General features: G+C 55.1%; 7 protein-coding genes across 7 annotated transcripts; 3 read left to right on the forward strand and 4 right to left on the reverse strand.

The window, feature by feature from the left end:
- The first annotated feature begins 142 nt into the window (after window positions 1-142).
- On the forward strand, window positions 143-1,695 carry L226DRAFT_530049 (uncharacterized protein). The gene is made up of 2 exons (XM_067679753.1): window positions 143-175; window positions 249-1,695. Exon 2 carries the CDS (start codon window positions 379-381, stop codon window positions 1,228-1,230), a length of 852 nt encoding a protein of 283 aa, XP_067540430.1. The 5' UTR covers window positions 143-175; window positions 249-378; the 3' UTR covers window positions 1,231-1,695.
- A 143-nt stretch (window positions 1,696-1,838) lies between these two features.
- On the reverse strand, window positions 1,839-4,055 carry L226DRAFT_530050 (uncharacterized protein). The gene is made up of 6 exons (XM_067679754.1): window positions 3,810-4,055; window positions 3,601-3,749; window positions 3,437-3,532; window positions 3,150-3,301; window positions 2,937-2,986; window positions 1,839-2,690 (listed from the first exon to the last, which is right to left on the reverse strand). Exons 1-6 carry the CDS (start codon window positions 3,811-3,813, stop codon window positions 2,260-2,262), a joined length of 882 nt encoding a protein of 293 aa, XP_067540431.1. The 5' UTR covers window positions 3,814-4,055; the 3' UTR covers window positions 1,839-2,259.
- Window positions 4,056-5,500: 1,445 nt separating this feature from the next.
- On the forward strand, window positions 5,501-6,037 carry L226DRAFT_530054 (uncharacterized protein). The gene has a single exon (XM_067679755.1). It carries the CDS (start codon window positions 5,546-5,548, stop codon window positions 5,834-5,836), a length of 291 nt encoding a protein of 96 aa, XP_067540432.1. The 5' UTR covers window positions 5,501-5,545; the 3' UTR covers window positions 5,837-6,037.
- L226DRAFT_530056 (uncharacterized protein) lies at window positions 6,031-7,309 on the reverse strand. Its single transcript, XM_067679756.1, has 7 exons — window positions 7,215-7,309; window positions 6,963-7,145; window positions 6,784-6,907; window positions 6,623-6,726; window positions 6,492-6,551; window positions 6,276-6,431; window positions 6,031-6,220 (listed from the first exon to the last, which is right to left on the reverse strand). Exons 2-6 carry the CDS (start codon window positions 7,024-7,026, stop codon window positions 6,307-6,309), a joined length of 477 nt encoding a protein of 158 aa, XP_067540433.1. The 5' UTR covers window positions 7,027-7,145; window positions 7,215-7,309; the 3' UTR covers window positions 6,031-6,220; window positions 6,276-6,306.
- Window positions 7,310-10,168: 2,859 nt separating this feature from the next.
- Window positions 10,169-12,009, reverse strand: L226DRAFT_183607 (uncharacterized protein). The gene is made up of 7 exons (XM_067672721.1): window positions 11,563-12,009; window positions 11,357-11,507; window positions 11,216-11,304; window positions 10,877-11,167; window positions 10,634-10,820; window positions 10,372-10,580; window positions 10,169-10,319 (listed from the first exon to the last, which is right to left on the reverse strand). Exons 1-6 carry the CDS (start codon window positions 11,645-11,647, stop codon window positions 10,394-10,396), a joined length of 990 nt encoding a protein of 329 aa, XP_067540434.1. The 5' UTR covers window positions 11,648-12,009; the 3' UTR covers window positions 10,169-10,319; window positions 10,372-10,393.
- Window positions 12,010-12,874: 865 nt separating this feature from the next.
- On the forward strand, window positions 12,875-17,474 carry L226DRAFT_530059 (uncharacterized protein). The gene is made up of 17 exons (XM_067679757.1): window positions 12,875-12,967; window positions 13,020-13,103; window positions 13,162-13,263; window positions 13,312-13,384; window positions 13,441-13,547; window positions 13,609-13,959; window positions 14,019-14,570; window positions 14,629-14,866; window positions 14,921-15,130; window positions 15,183-15,334; window positions 15,391-15,495; window positions 15,550-15,763; window positions 15,815-16,044; window positions 16,097-16,244; window positions 16,298-16,399; window positions 16,463-16,766; window positions 16,819-17,474. The coding sequence occupies exons 1-17, from the start codon at window positions 12,962-12,964 to the stop codon at window positions 17,060-17,062; spliced, it is 3,222 nt and encodes a 1,073-aa protein (XP_067540435.1). The 5' UTR covers window positions 12,875-12,961; the 3' UTR covers window positions 17,063-17,474.
- L226DRAFT_183612 (uncharacterized protein) lies at window positions 17,149-17,989 on the reverse strand. The gene has a single exon (XM_067672722.1). The coding sequence runs from the start codon at window positions 17,795-17,797 to the stop codon at window positions 17,234-17,236; it is 564 nt and encodes a 187-aa protein (XP_067540436.1). The 5' UTR covers window positions 17,798-17,989; the 3' UTR covers window positions 17,149-17,233.
- Window positions 17,990-19,130: the final 1,141 nt, after the last annotated feature.

A 19,130-nucleotide genomic window follows, 5' to 3' on the forward strand; every position in this document is an offset into this window, starting at 1 on the left:
GTCCCTCTTTGTTTTCTTGCCTCGCCTCCACGGACTTGTATTAGTCTCGGCGACCCAGAGGACCAAGCATGGTTAACAAATCCGTCCGCAAGTCCAAGAACGGCACCATTCTGTTCGAGCCCTTCATCGTCTACCGTATACACCGTTGATCACGCACACGCAAGCCCCCTGCCTCGTTCGTATCTCGTTCTTTTACGTCCTCTCCGCTCTATCAGATGCTCACACGCGTCGTACGCGCACCCTCGCAGAACGCACCACTGCCCCGCCACAGTCGTGTCGTTCAACCGGCCGTTGTTATCTCTCATTCCTCCTATAAACCCTCCCCCGACGTCCATGCCATCAGACATACCGCAGATCGCTCCTCCGTCTCTATTCACCATGGCCCGCTCTAAGCTGCAGACCGCCGTCTCCGGCGGCGTCCGGGACTCCTGCAGTCTCCATCGCTGGGTCCTCCTCAAAAACTCTATCATTCGCTCTCACTCAGCCGACCCTGCCCCGCCCCCGGCAGACGCTGATGTACAACTTGTATATAGACACGACGACGACGAGGCACGCGACGAGGTGGAGGAGGACGCATTCATGTTCCCAGACCCCCACACTCTTGGCTCTCGCAGCGCCGCCGTCGGCGACTCCGAGAAGCAATGGCTGGACTCGCTGTTGGAGGATCTCGGTGACGACGAGGAGGATGCGGACGTGGGAACGTCAATCTCGGTCCTCCCCGTTGACGACGACGATGAACCGCTAAGTCCCTTGTGCTCCCCTATGTCATCTTCGGACGACCTCGTCGGACACTCCAGTTTGTTCTACCAGCCGCCCCCGATTGCCATCCCCTATCCTGTCCCGTACCCTCCACTTCATCCCCCTCTTCTTCCTTCTTGGCTCCAGTTCGACTCGCACGACCATGATGCTCTCCCTTACTTTGGCGCGGACGACGACGTAGAAGACCTTCCTGTGCCAGATGCGATTGAGGACACGTCTGATGACGAGTCGGACGCGCTGTCAACACCATACAGCCAGTCCATGTCATCACTGTCCCCCATAGACCCAGCGTCTGTGCCGCTACCCCCAGAGCGCAGGCGGTTGCGAGGCCATCCCCACGTGTACGTCGACACGGACGACGCCTATTTCTATCCCTTTGAGCTCGACCCGCCTCTCCCCTTCCATGACGATGAAGAACACCCTCTCGATTCTGCGCGTGTCTTCCGTCCCCCCATCTACCAAGAGTGTTAGCTTTCCGCATGTTTATAGTTTATCATTTGCCCCCTATCCATACAGCTCGCGTTTCACATCCACTGAGTCTCCCGGTCGTCTCCCTCCCCATTGTCCTCCTCGAGTTCGTGCTCACATCTGTCTTGCCTGGTCTGTTGTCGTATTCTACTGCTCATATGCTCTCTCGTCTCATATCATCGTGTCCTTAATTCCTCGCTGGGTCCATATGCGGTTTCCGAGTACAGGGTGATGATAACGACCATCATACGTAATAGGATGGGGTCTAATTCAACTCATTCTGACGAGCTCTGTTTGGTCCCGATCGCACATGTCGACCTAACTTCTTCCAGCCTTCGTCGAACTCCGCTCTACAGCCGCCAACCCCGCATCAGGGCTCATATACCCCAGCCTCGAGCGTCGAAGGCTGTTTGGAGTCTGGCCATGCATGTCTAATACGGTGCGAGGCAAGTGTCGACTGGTCCGGGCTGCGACACAAGAATGATATCCCGCTCAGCGTGCTCGTAGTGAACGTTAATACTTAGGGTTAGGCCTCACGCGACCCCAGCGAGTCAGAGTCGGCCTTACACGCGGAGTATGACGCAGTAAGTCTCATGCCGGATACTGCAACAGGCACCGACACTCGCGGTCGCGACTGCCCCCGATGCACAAGGCGTCGAAGGTGTCAACCTTCGGGAAGCAGCGCACCGAAGCTAGGATCATGACTCTGGCTGAGACACATACAGGCATGCCCCTGAATCGACCTACGGTCCCCCGCATCTCGCAACGCGCATCTCGTCCTCGCGCTATTACGGATTGACAGGAATGGTGAATCAAATTGTGATCCTGACTGACGCCTCGAGTCCGCTGTACTAGTCCGGTCTGCGGTTCTGCGGCGCCTGGTCCGAGTGGTGCGAGAACCCGACAGAGCAGGACCTCCCTGAGTCCCTGAGGCTCCCTCCTGATTTCCGAATCGCATGCCCAGCGGACTGCGCCTGAGTCCCGACGCCCGACGACCGACTCTTCCGCGGTCGGGCTGGAGTCGGGAACTGGCTATGACGCAGCCGTGGGCTCTTGCGTAACATCGCCGCGGTCGGACGTCGCGGGCACGCGCACGTTTGATGGCGTTGCATCAGGTTCCAAAACTCTCGCGTCTCCATCGGCGTTAGCGTTTGCGTCTGCGTCTGCGTCTGCGTTTGTTGCGTCGACGTTGACGTTGGTTCCCGAGATCTCGTTATCCGGGCGACCCACTGGCAAATTTGCGCTGGGCGATCGAGGGCGGGGCGGTGGAGTTGGATCCCGAGGAGTCCCGACTAGCCCAGAGGACGCGGGTGCCGTTAGGACCGGCGATCGCGCAGGGAGTGACCACCATTCGGAGTCGCGTTCTGCCAACGCGGACGTGCGCACAAACTGGACTGCGGTGTTGTTGAAGGCTGTGGGGTACGGCGCACAGGGCCGGAGCGGGCGGCTTGTAAGATAAGGTGCTGTATGTCGGGCGCGTCGTTTTGCAATTCGCAAGATGGGGCAAGTAACGCGCGCAGAGACGAGGAGCACGGGACAATTGCAAACAGGAGCGAGAGATGGGCCGGGCAATGGCGATTGGGCGGATGCGACACAGGGTCGGAGCGCCGTGTACAGCAGACGACGCGCAGGCGATGGAAGCCAGGAAGAAGGCCGAGCCGGACGTGAGCGAGCGCGCGGGGACAAGATGGGGCAGGGGGAAGACGCACCGAGGCGCGCGACGCAGGGGTGTTCTGCGGCGAGCTTCCTGGCAGGAATACTGCGAGGAACAAAGTTAACGACGTAATGGGTGCAGCATGCAGGGGAGGGAAGCCAGCCATGCGGACGGACGCTGGAAGAACAATGGGCAGAGGGGATACTTGGACCCCGGAGGACAAAGGCAAGGCGAATCAGAGCGCGAGAGCCTCGGGGAAGACACACACCTCTCGGCATACTCGCTCAGGCGATTCGCGATAAGGAGGACGTTGGGCAGCTGCGCCTTGGACCAGTTCTCGCGAAGGAGGTTCTCGTATAGATGCAGGTCGCAATGTGGCATGAACGCAATCGTGGGCGATTTGAGCACATGCCTTGCCATCTAGGAGTAACCGAGTCAGGGCGAGTCAGCACAAATAGCGATCGATCTTGCAGCAGACCGCAAGCGGCGGGGTACGGACACAGGCCCCCCACCGCTCGCGATAAGCGAGCAGAGAAAGCAGAGAGGATGACATACTCGGTTCTCGGGAAACGGGATCAGGCCGTGCTGCGCAAGAAGCTGTAGGTCTTGTTCCGCAAAGACGGGGTCGAAGACGGACACTTTCGTGTGGTCCTGCAGGAGATGGACACATGGTGATGGTCTTGATAGGAAGCGCCCACATACATGGGAAGACCACGCACTATGCGTAGATCGTCGCACGCTGCAAGGAGGAGCGCGAGTTGGGCGCGAGCATCACGCGACGACGAGGGGCTCCCGAGCCCGAGGCACAGCACGTCCGGGGCGGCGTCCGCAGGGGGAAAGGCCTCTTCAAGCGACTCGCGCAGCGTCTCTGGTGGGGAAGACATGTCAGGAAGAGGACGCGCCCAGGTCAAAGGACTCAGATACGGACGCATTGTGTCGCGCAACCAATCGGTGGGCGCGAGTTCCTCCGATACTTTGTCCAGGAGAACAGATGGAGATGGGGGCTCCGTCGGGGGCCTATTCTTGCGTTTCTTCCGGGTGCGAGCAGGCGTGAAGTGATCATCGTAGCCATATCGCGTCTCTTGCATGATCGTCCCGGATACTGTGCGTCTGCGGCTTGCCTATATTCAGCCAGCTCAGTTAGCACGCCTAGCCGATGCGTGGAGGTCTGGATTGAGGAGAGATGGCATCTTGCGAACCTTGAGCTTGGGGAAAAACTTGCAAGCGCCGGAAGGAGCACAGCACAGCCATATCGGACAGAACGAGATACGTGACTGCTTCGCTTACACCGCTCTGTCCAAACCACCATCTCGATCAGGGGGACGCTCACCCTACTTGATGCTGAAGCTCGCAAGACGAAAGTATAGGAGAATGATATTTCAATGCTCTGTGTTGCGTTGACGTCGACGTCGAACACGCTCTGAGAATCCTTGCATAATGATGTGCACGCTACTCTCCGCACTCTCGCTATGGGGATAGACTGACACTCAGGTTCTCGTTATTCTAGCATTTGTTTACATCTGTGGATTGCTTCCATGGCTTCTCTGTCAATGGCATGTCGGGACAGAGTCCACTCAAGCCCACGGATGAGACTTCGCGTATCACCGCGCACTCGAGGCCCTCATTATACATGGACTAGCAGAAGTCAGTCAATGGACATATAGCTGGGTACGTATCCACGTTTCCTATCCGTCATCACATTCATTCGCACATCAGGCCTTAGAGTCACATAATCATAGGTTGTCCAGGGTCGTCCCGATGTCTCTCGAGGGGTTCTCCAGTCGCGTCCTGATGGATGATCGCCCCATCAATCGCGTGTACAGCTCGTCGTGCTCGTTATAGACCCTCGTCCCGGCGATGCTGAGATCATAGCCCTATGCATGACTAATCCGCTTCTATCAGAATCGTCAACGCTGGTGCTTCGAAGTCGGTATCGTCGTATACCAGGTAGGCCGGATAGAGACTTACGTGCGGTGTCGCGACAGGATCGAATACAGCATAGATGTGAGTTTTAAATCCTTGGCGATGACGTCCTCTGTACTCATGCGGCATGACATCCAGAATATCTTGCTCGGGGAACGGTCTGTCCCTCGTACGATCTTGGGTACATCGAACCCTTTCACCATGCCATTCCTGGCTCCCCCGGAGAACTCCAGCGCCAACGTTCATCTATTACCTTTAAGGCTACTTGTGGAGCATTTCAATGCTTTATGCGTTTGGGGCATGTCCCAGGACACGGCGGAGATGATGCCGGAGGAGATAAGGGATCGATATATGGATTCAAAGGCCGTTCATGCATCGCGGAGTCGGTCGTGGAATGTGGTACAAGGAGTTGACAAAGAGTTTACATAGTCGGAAAGCGCCGCTACTCCGTGCACGTGAACTCCGCTTGATTTCAAGCCTGGCCGACACTGAAGCATACCTATGAACAGCTAGGTCCTTGACTAGCTTTACTGCCCGTTCTTTACACATCTGTCTGGCCGGAATCCGTCTCGGGCACCCCACTCGTCCACAATCTGTCTGACTACTAGCACTCAAACTCTCCCGGCAACGACGCCAGGCGGACGTACCCCGCGAGAACAATTGCACCGGACGCAACCAGGAATACGTCTTCTAGACGTGCCCGCCCGTCACCTCTTGCTTGTTTCATCATACGTCGCCCACATGCCAACCATTGCGCTGGTCTTTGCGATTTCATCTGTCAACGCTTTGGACGATGAACACCTCAACACTCTACCGACTGCAAAAATTTACCAGAACAAAGGCATCAACCTGAACTACAAGCGGCTGTGGACCGTCCACATCCCCCCAAGCTCATCCCTCAGCATTCAGGCCGATCCTTTGCTTCAGATAGCCCTCTGTCGCCGTATTAGCGGCTGTAATGTGAGGCATCGTCCCCATATCATCCAGTCTGTCACTCCGATTCCACTTCATGTCCTCCCGTATCGTGGATAATGGTCCGATGGACTATGAGAATGAGAGGAGACGAGACTGCGGAGGGCGATCGAGAGCCCGGGACATACTATACGGTTATACGGTGAGACGCTTCGATACTACGCCACATTTCTTCAGACTTGCATACCTTAAGGTCTCCGACACATCGTCTCAAATCTCAGAGCGTTATCGTGACCAATGAATCTTGAAATTCACTCCCCCATAATCCTACACGTCTGTGTCATACATATATTCTTAGCCTCCAGATCCATCGCCTGGCAGCGAAGGCTACCTCTCGACGCAAGTCAAGCCGACGAGTCAGTAGAAGTACAAGCGAAGCCCTGATGGCATAGAAGAAGGCTTCAAGGATACGGGTAGCGAAAGACAGGTAGCTGGCACAAAGATCTGGAATGCTCTTCAGCACGTATACACATTACATGCATAGAACAGTGAGTGATACCTGAGTAGCACCTAAAAACTTCGCCGGATGCCTACCGTTGGGACGTCCCGAGGCAAACGTCCCACCAAGTTCTGTCGGAGTTGCTTGGGGCGCGGCCGACTGGCGGTCCGTCGTCACGTCGGGCGGAAGCCGATGGCGGGCTGCGTGCTACATCGACTAAAGTGGGCGAAGTCAAAATTACTCTCCCGGCTCAGCAACCAACGCTACGAAGCTCACCGACGGGTGCGACCGGGTATCCACTCCCTTGCCCGCCCTTGTGTCCTATTGTGTTGCCCCCTAGTGTTGCCCACCCGCATTCAGCGGCAGTAGTCAGCATGACAGTAGTATTGGGTCGCCTCACGACTTGCCTTGAACGAATGAACAAGGCAGGTTCTTCTCGACACATCTTGGGCAAGCGGTGTTGGCGGGGTGGCTCCCGATGTCGACGAGACATCGGACCCTACTCTCTTGGCTTAATCGGGCTATGAGTGGACTAAGCTCGTCTACGGGACAGAACAATACTACTTGCCATGTGTCGCAAGCCTTTCTACGCTTGCCAGTGCAGCTCAAATCCTCGGACGGCCATTCACATCGGACGTTGATGTTGAAACACCTCTTGCACCCCGTCAAACCGGGAATCATCTCGCATTTGACTGGATGCAGGAGAGTCATGAAGGCTGAGATTGGGCAGGATCGGGAGTGACATACCTTTCCTCGCAGCACAGGCGTTGCAGGCGGCGCGACGCGAGAGACCGTACGTCACGCTCGACATGATTGAGTGGGGTGGATAGGACTGGGATACATGGACGGAACATCCCCAAGGTGGTTTCTATGACTGGCGACGAATGAACAATGGAGAAGGGTTCACGTAACCACGATCTGTGACGGCTCCTGTTACAGCAAAGGTTGTTCAAACAGGGCTAAATGAGCTGAGTAAGAGAGTTTGAACGCGAAGATTACCGGCGCAGTCTGCATCGGGACGCATCGTTCACGCAGCACCTTCGCTTCTGGAGTCAAGTATGGCATAGAACGTGCCCGATTCCCGCCCACGAGTCTAGGCGTGTGAGACGATTGAGTTCATCGGATATGGCAGTATGAAACCTAGGAGATAGGTGGGTGGTCGGGAGTATACTCACCATGACGAGTCACATGACGCAATGCTCGAGGTGTGCGACTTGATACGCCCGGTCGTCGCACCCTACACGCATGGTTCGTGGTCGCGCAGCATTCGTGAGATGAACATACGGACGGGATGGTTGAAGACAGCGAACGCGAGACTCAAGGAGGAGTTGACCCCGATCAGGAAGGGGGGGCCTGCCGATGTTCATGATATATTTGCCAACTGGGTAGCAATTAAAGAACAATGGTGACGCAGAGACTGAGGCTGAACGCACCCCCGGACTCCCGTTCAATCCCTATATCTTCTGCAATCTTCGATTTCCATTGCCATCGAGGAGGAAGGCGGGGGAGAAAATCCCGATGGCCTCGTGATGAGGATAGTGATACGATTGACGGTCACATTGAAGGTCGATGTGCTTGCCTTCGATCCGCCGAACTCGAGCCGGTATCCCACGGGCTTGAGGAATATGAGCGCATCACTTGGGGTCTCGGAGAGTTGAGTGAGCTATCATCGCCTCTCCCACGTAAGCCTATCCAGCAGAACTCACGACGCCGCACGCCTCGTTCGAGAAGCGTTTCATGCAGACGCCGTCTTCACGAGAAGCATGCGTAGCTGCGTGGGTTGTTCCGGACTGGCCTTTGTTCCTCTACTGGGACGACACGGGTTCCTGTGACGGAGGCTCTGAGGGTGAACTGCCCATGCTGTACCCATGGTATCGGCCGTATGTCAAGGTGGTCGGACAAGCAAACCGTGCAGGGGCAGGGTATCCTGCAGCACGGGTACAGCGTTAGCAAGTACGAATTGACATGACAGCGAACCAAGCAGCATGGAAGCGGAACTTGAACAATGATCAGCGGACACAAGTCGGCTTTCGAAGAATGCGCCGCGAAGCCTTAGAAATAGAGGATACTGAGGACAGCGGAGTTGCTGAATTGGTCAAATGCAGGTCCGTCTAGCGCATGCTACCAGTTTCCGCAGTCCATCTACATCATGGTGGAAGCATAGGCAGACTCTAGCCCCAGGTATTATAGCGATTGGTACCGCACATTGAACCTAATCGTCGACTCTGATGACGCTGACGGAAACGTATAACTCCGCTTGGCATGCGCATCCTGCCGTAACCTGGCGCAACCCATGCCCTCCGCTTCCACGCCACAATGTTTCGGAACTTCAGGTCCTTAATATCCGCTCGCTGACCGACCCCTGACCAACGCCTTTGAGTGATGGAAGACACTTTGGACCGTCAGGTGGTAGGAGACCACTTGGGCTGTTCAGTGGAAGATGAGCCGAACACGGCAATGAACGGTTCATCCCTCTCGATCATTGATAACGTGGGAGAGACGAAGTGTTCGAAGTCACCGATTGCGGATCCCTCTGAAGACGATCCGGCCGACGGTCTGTCTGAACTGCTATTACCACGCTCTGACACGAACCCCGGTGATAGCAGTCCATCCACAAATTCGCCAACACCAAAGCGCACTGAATGGGAAGCTCACTGGCAATAGCTAGGTGGAAGTATGGCTTACGGAATTGTAGAGGAGCCCGGCTGCGCGGGAGACACAGTAGCTCAACTTGATGGTGGATGACGTGGTAACGCTTGTATAAAGTCTGGAAGTTAATGGATAGGCAAGAAGGATCCTGAAGTCGGTGTTTGCAATTACACGAGAACGACAGTTGGCAGGAGGTGCGGTTGACATGGATAGCTTCCATAGACATCCTAACTCCGTGCACCGGTCGGTCCTGGTGTTGGTTAGGCATAAGTGAACCTGCGCTGGAGCGAGCCTATGGTCCTGGAAAGATAAACCCAACAATAGTGATCAGACGTCGGATCACGCGATTCGGAGCATCCAAACGCGCGGCGTACTATTCCGAAAACAATATTCAAATCACTGACGTGCCACGAATTCCTCTCGGAGTCCCGTAGATAGGCCATTGAAACCTTGTATAGGGTAGCAGCAAGGGTACAGATTGACTGTTAGACGTTGGATGGATTGCTGTCTAGCGTGAAGCAGCCGAGGGGAATGCCATGATTGGGATGGGATATTCATCAAGCTGAGAATTGAAGACGGGTTAATGTTAGGCGCTAGATGCCAACACCGCCACGTGCCAGCACGTCTCGGTTGTCGTTCCGGGCTACATACTCGAGACTTCGAGACCCTGCCTGAGTAGTACTCGCATAAAGTGCTCGCCAAACTGTCTAACGAAACCCCTGACTGAACCTCATCGCACCGATACGATGTGGTTGCAGTCCGAAAGGACCGTTACTCGGATGTGCAGCCTCCGAGTCCGAGTTCGACAGTGCCAAATGTCACTCTTGTCTAAAGGTGATGGTGATGCAAGAATCCTCATAGCATGAAGCGCAAACCTCGGGGGCTCAGGGTAGTAGTATCCACCGGCTCTGACCTGGAAACTTATTCGGCTTCCAGGTCACGGAGATGGCTGACTTCTCGTTTCCAGAAAGAGGAATGACGGCAACGAAGTACGTAAAGGAACGAGAGGTTATCGCCCTGCACGGGTGCATATGCAAACGCAACTTCGGATTCCGACATATCGGTTCGCGAGAAATAGAGCGGTCCAAGGATAGGACTGCGAAGCGATACACGCAAGGGCACCTGAGGTGTCAATCCACTTTTATCGGCGATATCGATTGTCCACGAGAACTCACATGGATGCTGCGCACCTCAACTAGAAGAAGTAAAATTGAAACACAGGTCCAGTCTTTGTCAGCCGCCAAATGTGAGCGCGTCTTGAGCTTTACGACATACTTGCAGTCGACGGTTCAAAACAAACGAATAGCATGTTCGACATGAATGTTTCGAAGTACACGGCGTAAGGATCCGGAGTCATAGGGAGGGATCGTCGACAGACGCCGTACGGAAGCTAATGCACTTGGGGTCGATGAGAGCAAAGCTACATGAGAACACTGGGCTGATTTGCGCGAATGACTGTGTATGGGTGCTTGAGAGTTGGGTCGTATAGAGGCTTGAAAATACGCACCTGGCACCACCTTCGCGGCCCGCTAAGCTTGCTTCTTCGGCGAAACATCCATACAAACTTCCCACCAAGTCCTTCTGGCAGAAACCCTCGGTACGAGATCGACAGCTTCATGCAATTCAATGCAGACAGTCGAAGTCAAGAGCGAACGTCGCACTGTAATGGTTTCCGGCAGCGCCGACTCAATGATTAATCCTTGCTCGCCCTCGACGCTGAGGAGGCAGTTCAGGATGCACCTCCTGACGCAGAAGCACTGACGACGTACCATGCACCGGATATTCCCACCCCAACGCCACTTCGAGAAGTCGACGAACTGACGGAACGCCCACCACCGGTTGCTGTCTGCTGGGGTTCGCGAGTAGCAGGCGCGTCGACAGGCCGCTCACACACTATCGCTCTTTGCGCACATCGAATACACGAAGTCGTTCCTGAGACGTCAACGCAGGCCACTGCTAGGTAGAAAATCCATCAGACCCCGCAGATGCGGCGATGCGGGGGTAAAGCGTGCCTTTCTTCTCAGCACAGGTATAGCATGCCGACCACGTCCCGCTCTGCTTCGCGGATACAGAGGGAGGCGTACTGGTTCTACTCGCGATAAAGTCCGCGAGGCTGACTCCCGCAAAAACTGGGGTAGTAGAGAGGAGGGTTCGGGTGGGAGGCTTAGGAAGTCGGATATAGGTAAGTTTTAGTGGGTATATCGCGGGAATGACCGACTGCTTGCGAGAAGGATCCTCGTTGATCGCATGAGTCGAGATAAACTGCGGAATTACCGTAGCCTTCGATTTCCCCTCGCGTTGATCTGGTAACATCATCAGGGTGTTGGCTATCGCAGTATAAGCGCACTCACCAGAGATGAATGAGCATGAGAGGCCCTTCTCACTGCATCTCTGACAAGGAGCGGATGGGTCTCGCGAGCATCGTGTCTTGGATCGCGTACTAGGAGGGCCTGTAAGCAGTCCATTCATACGGAAACATCGTATAGGCTTACCAGGCGCTGCAACATGTCTTGGGACGAGGCCGGGGGCGAGGCTTGCCGCTGGTGCTGTGAACATTGCCCGTCCCGTCGCGTGGTTCACAGGCCGCGTCATCTTGCAAGCATTTCAAGCACGATAAAACCCCAGGGACGTCGATGCACTTGACTGCACGAGCAGCGAGTTTGTCACTTCACTTCACGGCAAGTATGACGGGACGTACCTCTTCTCCCATAACACCGTGTGCATGCAGGTGTTGCGCGTTTATAATTCTTCAGCATAGTAGGAGGAAGGGCGACAGTGGGCATTTGGGGTGGGATGCGGAGTGATGCTCAAGTCGACTGTCCATAGAGTACTTACAGGGGGGATGGCTGACAGGTGAAGGGGCTAACACTGGGCGAGCATGCTGCGTGCGGAACACATACAAATTGCGAGATCATAACAAAGCCATCCGCGAGCCGGCGTTATCATCCTAGCAAGCACCCGGATATGCCGGTGCACCATCCAGGACCGTCATGACATTCATATACATATCTTCGCCGTTACAGTCGACATGACTGGCGGCAGTCCCTCTCGCAGTCAGATAGCGATAGTAGAGTAAGCAAGCTGTGAGATATCAGACAGGTAGAAGCAGTCCGGGTTAGAGAATCAGGTCGACACACGGACGATGAACTTGAAGACGACAACGTTGGAGACGCCTGTAGCTCAGGCTGTGAGCCTGTGACGAAACTGGACGCGATCACGTGATAACTGTCACGGTGTGTGCGACACGGACAGCCCAGTACATCAGGACATGCAACGACCTAGACTGAGGTCTTGATGAGATGGTATGCCACAGGCTCAGCGGCGCATGTCAACAGAGTGCGCAATGGCACGCCGCAGTCCTGGTTGCGAGCGCAGGTCCATTCAGGGAGTGTCCAGTAACGCACGAGAGTCGACCTAGACCTCTCATATAAAAATGCAGGTTGCTCGGGAGGACACTGCAAGCTGAGACATGGTACAGTCGTGAGTAAGATTCGCAGCTGTAGCCATCAAGACGGCGGACACCCTCAGGCTCGTGATGATTCGGAAGAAGGTGTCGGAAAGCTGCATCCCGGCAACCTCGCGCGTGGCATATGATATAGTCATCAGTTGAGAGCCTTGTGTTGGTGATTTCTAGTAGAGCACAACCGCCAAGAACCCCTGGAAACATGTCAGATCATGCAGATTACAGAACTCTTCCCCTTTGGTACTTACATCAACCGTCAATAATCTCTAAACATCCTCAAACAAATGACGATTGTGATCAGAGCGACCCCTGGGTGGCAGTACGAAAGCAAGTAGCGACGTAGCGTCGGATGGCCTGATGCGAAGGCAAAAGGTGTCATAATCGCTGACTAACAATGACTACTATTCAGGTACCTACTGGTTGCTCAGATAGACTATCGGAGTGTGAACTTATTTGAAGACCATTGTTATGGATCCAAGAGCCGACAAGCCGTAGATAAGACAAGATCTAATCCTATAGATCTCACCCTTTGCCCACTTGACCGCCACAGCCTTTGGCTTCCCGTTCTGTCAGCAGTTCGACATCGACCACGACGACTACTACTACTGCACGCGTCTGCCGATAGCTTGCCACCATGGAGGTAAGCTTCGCCCGCCATGGTTCCCAGACCATCCGGACTCACCGTATCTCAGGGCATACTCGACTTCTCGAAAGAGTTCGATGTCGCGCTCATGGACAGGGTGGTGATGGCGTTTTACTCGGGTGCTGGCCAGGAGGTGCGTGATTCCACTATGCCAGCGCATCCCACATCTTACATAGCATGATACCCTGCAGCAACAATTGGCACAGCAAGTCTTGACGCAATTCCAAGATAACCCGGAAGCATGGACTAGGGTTCCTGATATCCTGGAGCGTTCGTCATTTCCACAAACGAAGGTGTGTTTGCTATTTTCCTACGTCTCTCTTGCCCTTACATTGCTCTAGTACATTGGGTTGCAAATCCTGGAGAAGCTGATCTTGACGCGGTGGAAGTCTCTCCCGGAGGGTCAACGGCAAGGTGCGTGCGGACTTAGTGGCTCATGAGCCTGGTTCCTTAGTCCACATTGGCTCTAGGGATCCGGAACTTTGTGGTGGGCATTACGGTGAAGGTTTCTTCGGACGAGGCGACGATGAGGAGGGAGAAGACATACTTGAACAAGTTGAACCTGGCGCTCGTTCAGGTACGTCCACGTTGATCATCGTTCCCCAATCCCACCTCATGCATACAATTCGGTTGCATAGATCCTCAAACAGGAATGGCCTCACAATTGGCCAACATTCATTCCTGAACTCGTTGAGTCATCGAAGACCAACCTGTCCCTCTGCGAGAACAACATGGTCATTCTCAAGCTCCTGTCGGAGGAGATCTTCGACTACTCTGCCGAGCAGATGACGCAGGCAAAGGTCAAGAACTTGAAGAACCAGATGTGCGGCGAGTTCTCAGAAATCTTCAAGCTTTGCTCGGAGATCCTTGAGGAGGCCCAGAAGACATCCCTCATCAGGGCGACGTTGGAGACGCTACTGAGGTTCCTGAACTGGATACCCTTAGGGTACATCTTCGAGACTACCATCATCGATCTTCTATTGAACCGAGTGAGTACAACGGTTCTACTCATCCCTGCAAAGTATGTTTATGTTCACGCTACTTCCAGTTCTTGGAGGCTCCAGATTTCCGGAACATCACGCTCAAGTGCCTAGCTGAGATCGCTGCACTGAACGTTGGGCCGGAGTACGACCCCAAATATGTCATCCTATTCGCCATGGTCATGACCTCCGTCAACCGCATGATCCCCCCCAGCACCAACATCGCCCAGGCATATGCGAACGCCGGTGATGCCGGTCAAGAGCTCGTTCTCAACCTTGCGCTCTTCCTCTCCAACTTCCTCTCCAACCACCTCCGGGCTGTTGAAACTGACGCCAACCGTGACGTCCTTCTGAACGCGCATCTGTACATGGTGAAGATTTCGCAGGTCGACGAGCGCGAGATCTTCAAGATCTGTCTGGAGTATTGGTTGAAGCTGGTTGCGGAGCTCTACGAGGAGATACAGAGTCTACCGATAGGGGACAGTGGTTTGCTCATGGGGCTCAGCTTGGGCAGCGGCAACAGTATGCTCAACGGTATCTCACTACGGAAGAATATCTACAGTGACGTGCTCTCCAACCTCCGACTGGTCGTCATTGAGAAGATGGTCAAGCCTGAGGAGGTGCGCCTTTCGCCGTTTCTATGCTCTACTGTCAACGGTGCTCAATAATCTCGAATAGGTGTTGATCGTCGAGAACGAGGAGGGAGAGATTGTCCGTGAGTTCATGAAGGAGAGCGACACCATCGTTCTCTACAAGTCGATGCGCGAGCTTCTTGTCTACCTGACGCACTTGGACGTCGCCGACACTGAGAGCATCCTGACGGAGAAGCTCCAGAAGCAGGTTGACGGGTCAGAGTGGTCATGGCAAAATCTGAACACACTCTGCTGGGCTATTGGTTCGATCTCGGGAGCGATGAGTACGTAGTGCAGATGTTCTGTCTCAAGGTTCCTCCTGCTGACGTGTTGTACAGACGAAGAGACCGAGAAGCGTTTTTTGGTGACCGTCATCAAGGACCTTCTAGGATTGTGCGAGATCAAGCGGGGAAAAGACAACAAGGCCGTCGTCGCGTCAGACATCATGTACATTGTCGGCCAGTATCCACGCTTCCTTAAGGCACATTGGAAGTTTTTGAAGACGGTCGTCAACAAGCTTTTCGAGTTCATGCATGAGACGCACGAAGGTACGACTTCGACCGTTTGTACGCAAGAGCGAGGCTCACGGCATCATCGCAGGTGTGCAAGACATGGCTTGCGATACCTTCATCAAGATCGCGCAGAAGTGTCGACGTCACTTTGTCATGCAACAGTCAGGAGAGTCGGAGCCGTTCGTGGACGAGATCCTCCGGCTGCTACATAGAATCACAGTGGACTTGTCACCGCAGCAGGTGTGTTGCGACCCATTTCCTTCCTTTCCAGTCTTATTTACCTCGCACTTCGACAGGTCCACACGTTCTACGAAGCTGTCGGCTACATGATTTCTGCTCAGCCCAACAAGCCGCAGCAAGAGAAGCTGATCGCGAAGCTCATGGAGCTTCCGAATAATGCAGTATGTCTTCGCTTCGTCCATTCTCGTGCTTGTTTTGGGCTCACACTCTAGTAGTGGGATTCGCTGATGGCGCAAGCAGCCCAGAACATGGACGTTCTGAGTAGTGCCGACAACATCAAGATCTTGTCTAATGTGTTGAAGACCAACGTATCAGCATGCACGTCCATCGGAACGTTCTATCTACCGCAGATTGGTCGGATATTCTTGGACATGCTCGGCCTCTACAAGGCTGTCAGTGGCATCATCAGCGAGACTGTCGCTCGTGAAGGTTCGTGTTCCCCTCAGTTGTTACCATGAGCGCAGCTTACCCTGGTCTTAGGCCTCATTGCGACAAAGACGCCGAAAGTCCGACAGCTTCGTACAATCAAAAAAGAGATCCTCAAGCTCATGGAGACGTTCATCAAAAAGTCAGAGGACCTCGAGACTGTCAACAACAACTTCATGCCTCCTCTGTTGGACGCGATTCTCGGCGACTACAACCGTAACGTACCTGCAGCGCGGGACGCCGAAGTCCTTAACGTGATGGCCACCATTATTGGCCGCCTTGGGGTGCGTGATTGTGACAATTGTCCCATGGGATGGGGTAGTGACCTCTTCGCAGCCTCTGCTCACGCCACAAGTGCCCGCCATCCTGGACGCTGTGTTCGAGCCTACGCTCAACATGATTAATCAGGATTTTGCAGAGTTTCCAGAACACCGAGTCGGCTTCTTCAAGCTCCTCCGGGCGATCAACCTGAACTGCTTCCCTGGTGCGTGCCTCCGTCCACTCTCGGATCTCCGATGTTGCTAACCTTAAGTTCAGCACTGTTGACTATCCCTCCGCCGCAATTCAAACTATTCATGGACAGCATCATCTGGGCAATCAAGCACACAATGCGTGACATCGCGGAGACAGGCCTGAACTGTGGGTGTTCTGTTCTCCGATCGTAACTCTTCTGGGGATGGATTTATCAACTCCTGTTTGCAGTGTGCCTGGAAGTCGTCAACAACTTCGCGGGCGCGGATCCCGCGGTGGCCAACGCGTTCTTCCAGCAATATTTCTTGAGCATCATGCAAGACATCTTCTACGTCCTGACGGACACGGACCACAAGAGCGGCTTCAAGCTCCAGTCGATGCTCCTTGCGCGTATGTTCCAGCTGGTGGAGACGAACCAGATCACCGTTCCACTGTTCGACCCCGCGACTGTGCCCGATCCCAGCATTACTAATGCGGTCTTCCTGCGCGAGTACACGGCGAACCTCCTGAAGTCGGCTTTCCCTCACGTGCAGAAGTGAGTGACACCTTAGCGTCGGTGTATGAACGACATCTGACTGTGTCTTCAGCTCACAAATCCAGACGTTTGTCGTCTGTCTGGGCGAGTTCCACAGCGATATCAACCGGTTCAAGCTTGCCCTGCGTGACTTCCTCGTGCAGTTGAAGGAGTTCTCCGGGGACAACGCGGACCTGTTCCTCGAGGAGAAGGAGGCCGAGGCACAGCGCAAGGCACAAGAGGAGCGCGAAGCGGCGATGCGCATTCCGGGAATGCTGAAGCCGTCGCAACTCGAGGACAAAGACGAAGACATCTGATGGACAGAGACCGCATGACTTATCTCGTCACTGTATGATAGACACTCCTTCGCGTTCTCGCTTGCCTGTTTCGCGACAATCCCTTCGGTTCCCAATTCGCTACCCCTACCGTACCCCATGCCTTCCCCCCTCCCTTTCCCCTTCCCCTTCCCCTGTTCCCATTGTCGCTGTTCACACACATACACAATTGTCGTGCCGTTGGCTTGCTCCTCGTCCCGGTTTCTCGCGCGTTACTGTCAGCAGCCGTGTACTCTTGCTATCGCCATCTCGCTGTTCACCCGCATCTACCCACACATGTAACAATAGCTTACGAACCCAGTCCGCAGAGGAATACGAAGAACGAATAATGTATCGTATACGTATCGCTTGCTTCTCGCGTACGCGTGCGGGATGGGCATGCCGTCGCTGAGCTAGTCCGTCGGAGTCCGAGCAGGGTGCAGATGCGGACAATGGCCCTCGGAGTCTGTCCGCGGGCTCCCGCCCCATTGTGCGCGGGGCCATGGGCCATTGTTGTCGGACAATGCGGTCCCGCCGCCGGTGTCGAGGCTGAGCTTGTCCGACGTGAGCAGGCGAGCCCGCGACCGCAACCCAGTGACTGACTCGCGGGGTCCTTCCATGCCGTCGCCTGCCGAGAGGGAGGAGCGATCGCGAGTACGCAGCACATGCGCGGCATGGTTCTAGTTTCTGATTGATGCATCGGACACGTTTGTTGGCGGGTCGCACTCCAATTGTCATGCACTCGTGAGGAGTACATATCGGAAGTCATGCACGCTGATACCGCTGCAGACAGATGTCGCCCGTCGCTAAGGGTTTGGTGGTTCTGAACCTTGGGATCTAAGGGTCCAGTGGCTCCTCACAGTGTTTCACATCCCCACTCGCTCTCACAGACCGCACACACTAGCCGTGGTGAGCAATAATAGTTGCCGAGTCCGTGGGCCCGGCGGGAGTCAGAGTGCGCGAAACGACTGGGTGGGAGGAGGGCGGAAGAATGGATCACGCCGGTATGTACAGACCGGAGGAGGATGCCGGGATTCATGATGTAGACCGGCGCGGGGTATGTACATGTACAGCAATTGCAAGCAGCCAGGCAGATGAGATTACGCTATGTAATTGCGCCCGAGCCGGGCCATTTTGGTTTGTCGCTGGTGGATGTTGCCGATGATCGACTGCTGGCGGTTGCAGGCGACCGTGGCGGCCCGGCCCAGTCCGAGCTCCCGAGAATAATTGAATATCTGCTGCGGCCTGTCCACTAGTACTGGTACCCTACCCGAGCCAATATATCGCGCGCGCGGCGACTCCGGCGTGCGTATACGCCCAACCAGGAACTACTCGAATTTGTAGTGCATGATAAGTGCATGATGCCGCACAGAGTCGCGCTGCGGAGGTCGAGGCCTGTATGCGGCGGGCATCAGGAGGGTCTTCTGGTCCTCGCCACCAATAATGGGGTGGTTGAGGGCGCTGGAGTGTACACGGATCGGCTGATTTCTGACAGTCCGCCGCGCCGCGCCGACGTAGTGCGAGTGAAAGCCATATCCCTGGACTCGCCCAGCAGGCCAGCTCGCTGCCTTTCTGCGTACTGCCTGGATGGCGTGAAACGCTAGAAGCCTGTCGGATGCGGGGAAGCAAGAACCACAGGTTCAGGACGCACATGTCCTGTGTTCCGAACGAATGACAAGCTGGTATCTACAGCGGGCGAGTCTGTTTATGGCATCGACACGGGTGTTCTTTTCCTCTCTATGCCCGGTGTGACGTGCTGGAAGAGCCTGGCGCGGGCGTGCGGAACGCGCCAACGTGCGAAGTCGAGCAGGGTCCCTGAGCTTGCGCCTCGTGGATCGTCGCCGGCTACAACGGGCGTATGGAGGCCGCTGCCGTGGAGATGGATAACTGGATATCCGGATATCAGAGAATGGAGGACGTGTCGCGTTCGACCGCGTGTTCTGACCGCGTCTGGATGGCATGCGGAAGGAGCAGGACGAGTCCCGAGGCTGGCCGGCGCCTGTGGGTAAATGGGCGTTGAGTCGGATGAACGGCTGTGCCGGGAGAGATCTCCATGGATCTCACTCAGCGG

Source organism: Lentinus tigrinus, assembly GCF_003813185.1.
Source record: "Lentinus tigrinus ALCF2SS1-7 unplaced genomic scaffold L226scaffold_3, whole genome shotgun sequence".
NCBI classification, from domain to species: domain Eukaryota; kingdom Fungi; phylum Basidiomycota; class Agaricomycetes; order Polyporales; family Polyporaceae; genus Lentinus; species Lentinus tigrinus.

What these genes read in the sequence shown, in the direction of transcription:
- L226DRAFT_530049 (XM_067679753.1), top strand. Translation starts at nt 379, where the DNA reads ATGGCCCGCTCTAAGCTGCAGACCGCCGTCTCCGGCGGCGTCCGGGAC.
- L226DRAFT_530050 (XM_067679754.1), bottom strand. An exon ending in CGTGCGACGATCTACGCATA is followed by an intron (nt 3,533 to 3,600) that starts GTGCGTGGTCTT and finishes CATCTCCTGCAG; the next exon opens with GACCACACGAAAGTGTCCGT. An exon ending in CCCCTGCGTCGCGCGCCTCG is followed by an intron (nt 2,691 to 2,936) that starts GTGCGTCTTCCC and finishes CCCGACATACAG; the next exon opens with CACCTTATCTTACAAGCCGC.
- L226DRAFT_530054 (XM_067679755.1), top strand. Translation starts at nt 5,546, where the DNA reads ATGCCAACCATTGCGCTGGTCTTTGCGATTTCATCTGTCAACGCTTTG.
- L226DRAFT_530056 (XM_067679756.1), bottom strand. Translation starts at nt 7,026, where the DNA reads ATGTCGAGCGTGACGTACGGTCTCTCGCGTCGCGCCGCCTGCAACGCC. An exon ending in AGAAAGGCTTGCGACACATG is followed by an intron (nt 6,727 to 6,783) that starts GCAAGTAGTATT and finishes AGCCCGATTAAG; the next exon opens with CCAAGAGAGTAGGGTCCGAT. An exon ending in GCCTTGTTCATTCGTTCAAG is followed by an intron (nt 6,552 to 6,622) that starts GCAAGTCGTGAG and finishes GGGCAACACTAG; the next exon opens with GGGGCAACACAATAGGACAC.
- L226DRAFT_183607 (XM_067672721.1), bottom strand. Translation starts at nt 11,647, where the DNA reads ATGCCCACTGTCGCCCTTCCTCCTACTATGCTGAAGAATTATAAACGC. An exon ending in CTCATGCTCATTCATCTCTG is followed by an intron (nt 11,168 to 11,215) that starts GTGAGTGCGCTT and finishes TGATGTTACCAG; the next exon opens with ATCAACGCGAGGGGAAATCG. An exon ending in TACCTGTGCTGAGAAGAAAG is followed by an intron (nt 10,821 to 10,876) that starts GCACGCTTTACC and finishes TTTTCTACCTAG; the next exon opens with CAGTGGCCTGCGTTGACGTC.
- L226DRAFT_530059 (XM_067679757.1), top strand. An exon ending in AGATGGTCAAGCCTGAGGAG is followed by an intron (nt 14,571 to 14,628) that starts GTGCGCCTTTCG and finishes AATCTCGAATAG; the next exon opens with GTGTTGATCGTCGAGAACGA. An exon ending in TGGAGCTTCCGAATAATGCA is followed by an intron (nt 15,496 to 15,549) that starts GTATGTCTTCGC and finishes ACACTCTAGTAG; the next exon opens with TGGGATTCGCTGATGGCGCA.
- L226DRAFT_183612 (XM_067672722.1), bottom strand. Translation starts at nt 17,797, where the DNA reads ATGACAATTGGAGTGCGACCCGCCAACAAACGTGTCCGATGCATCAAT.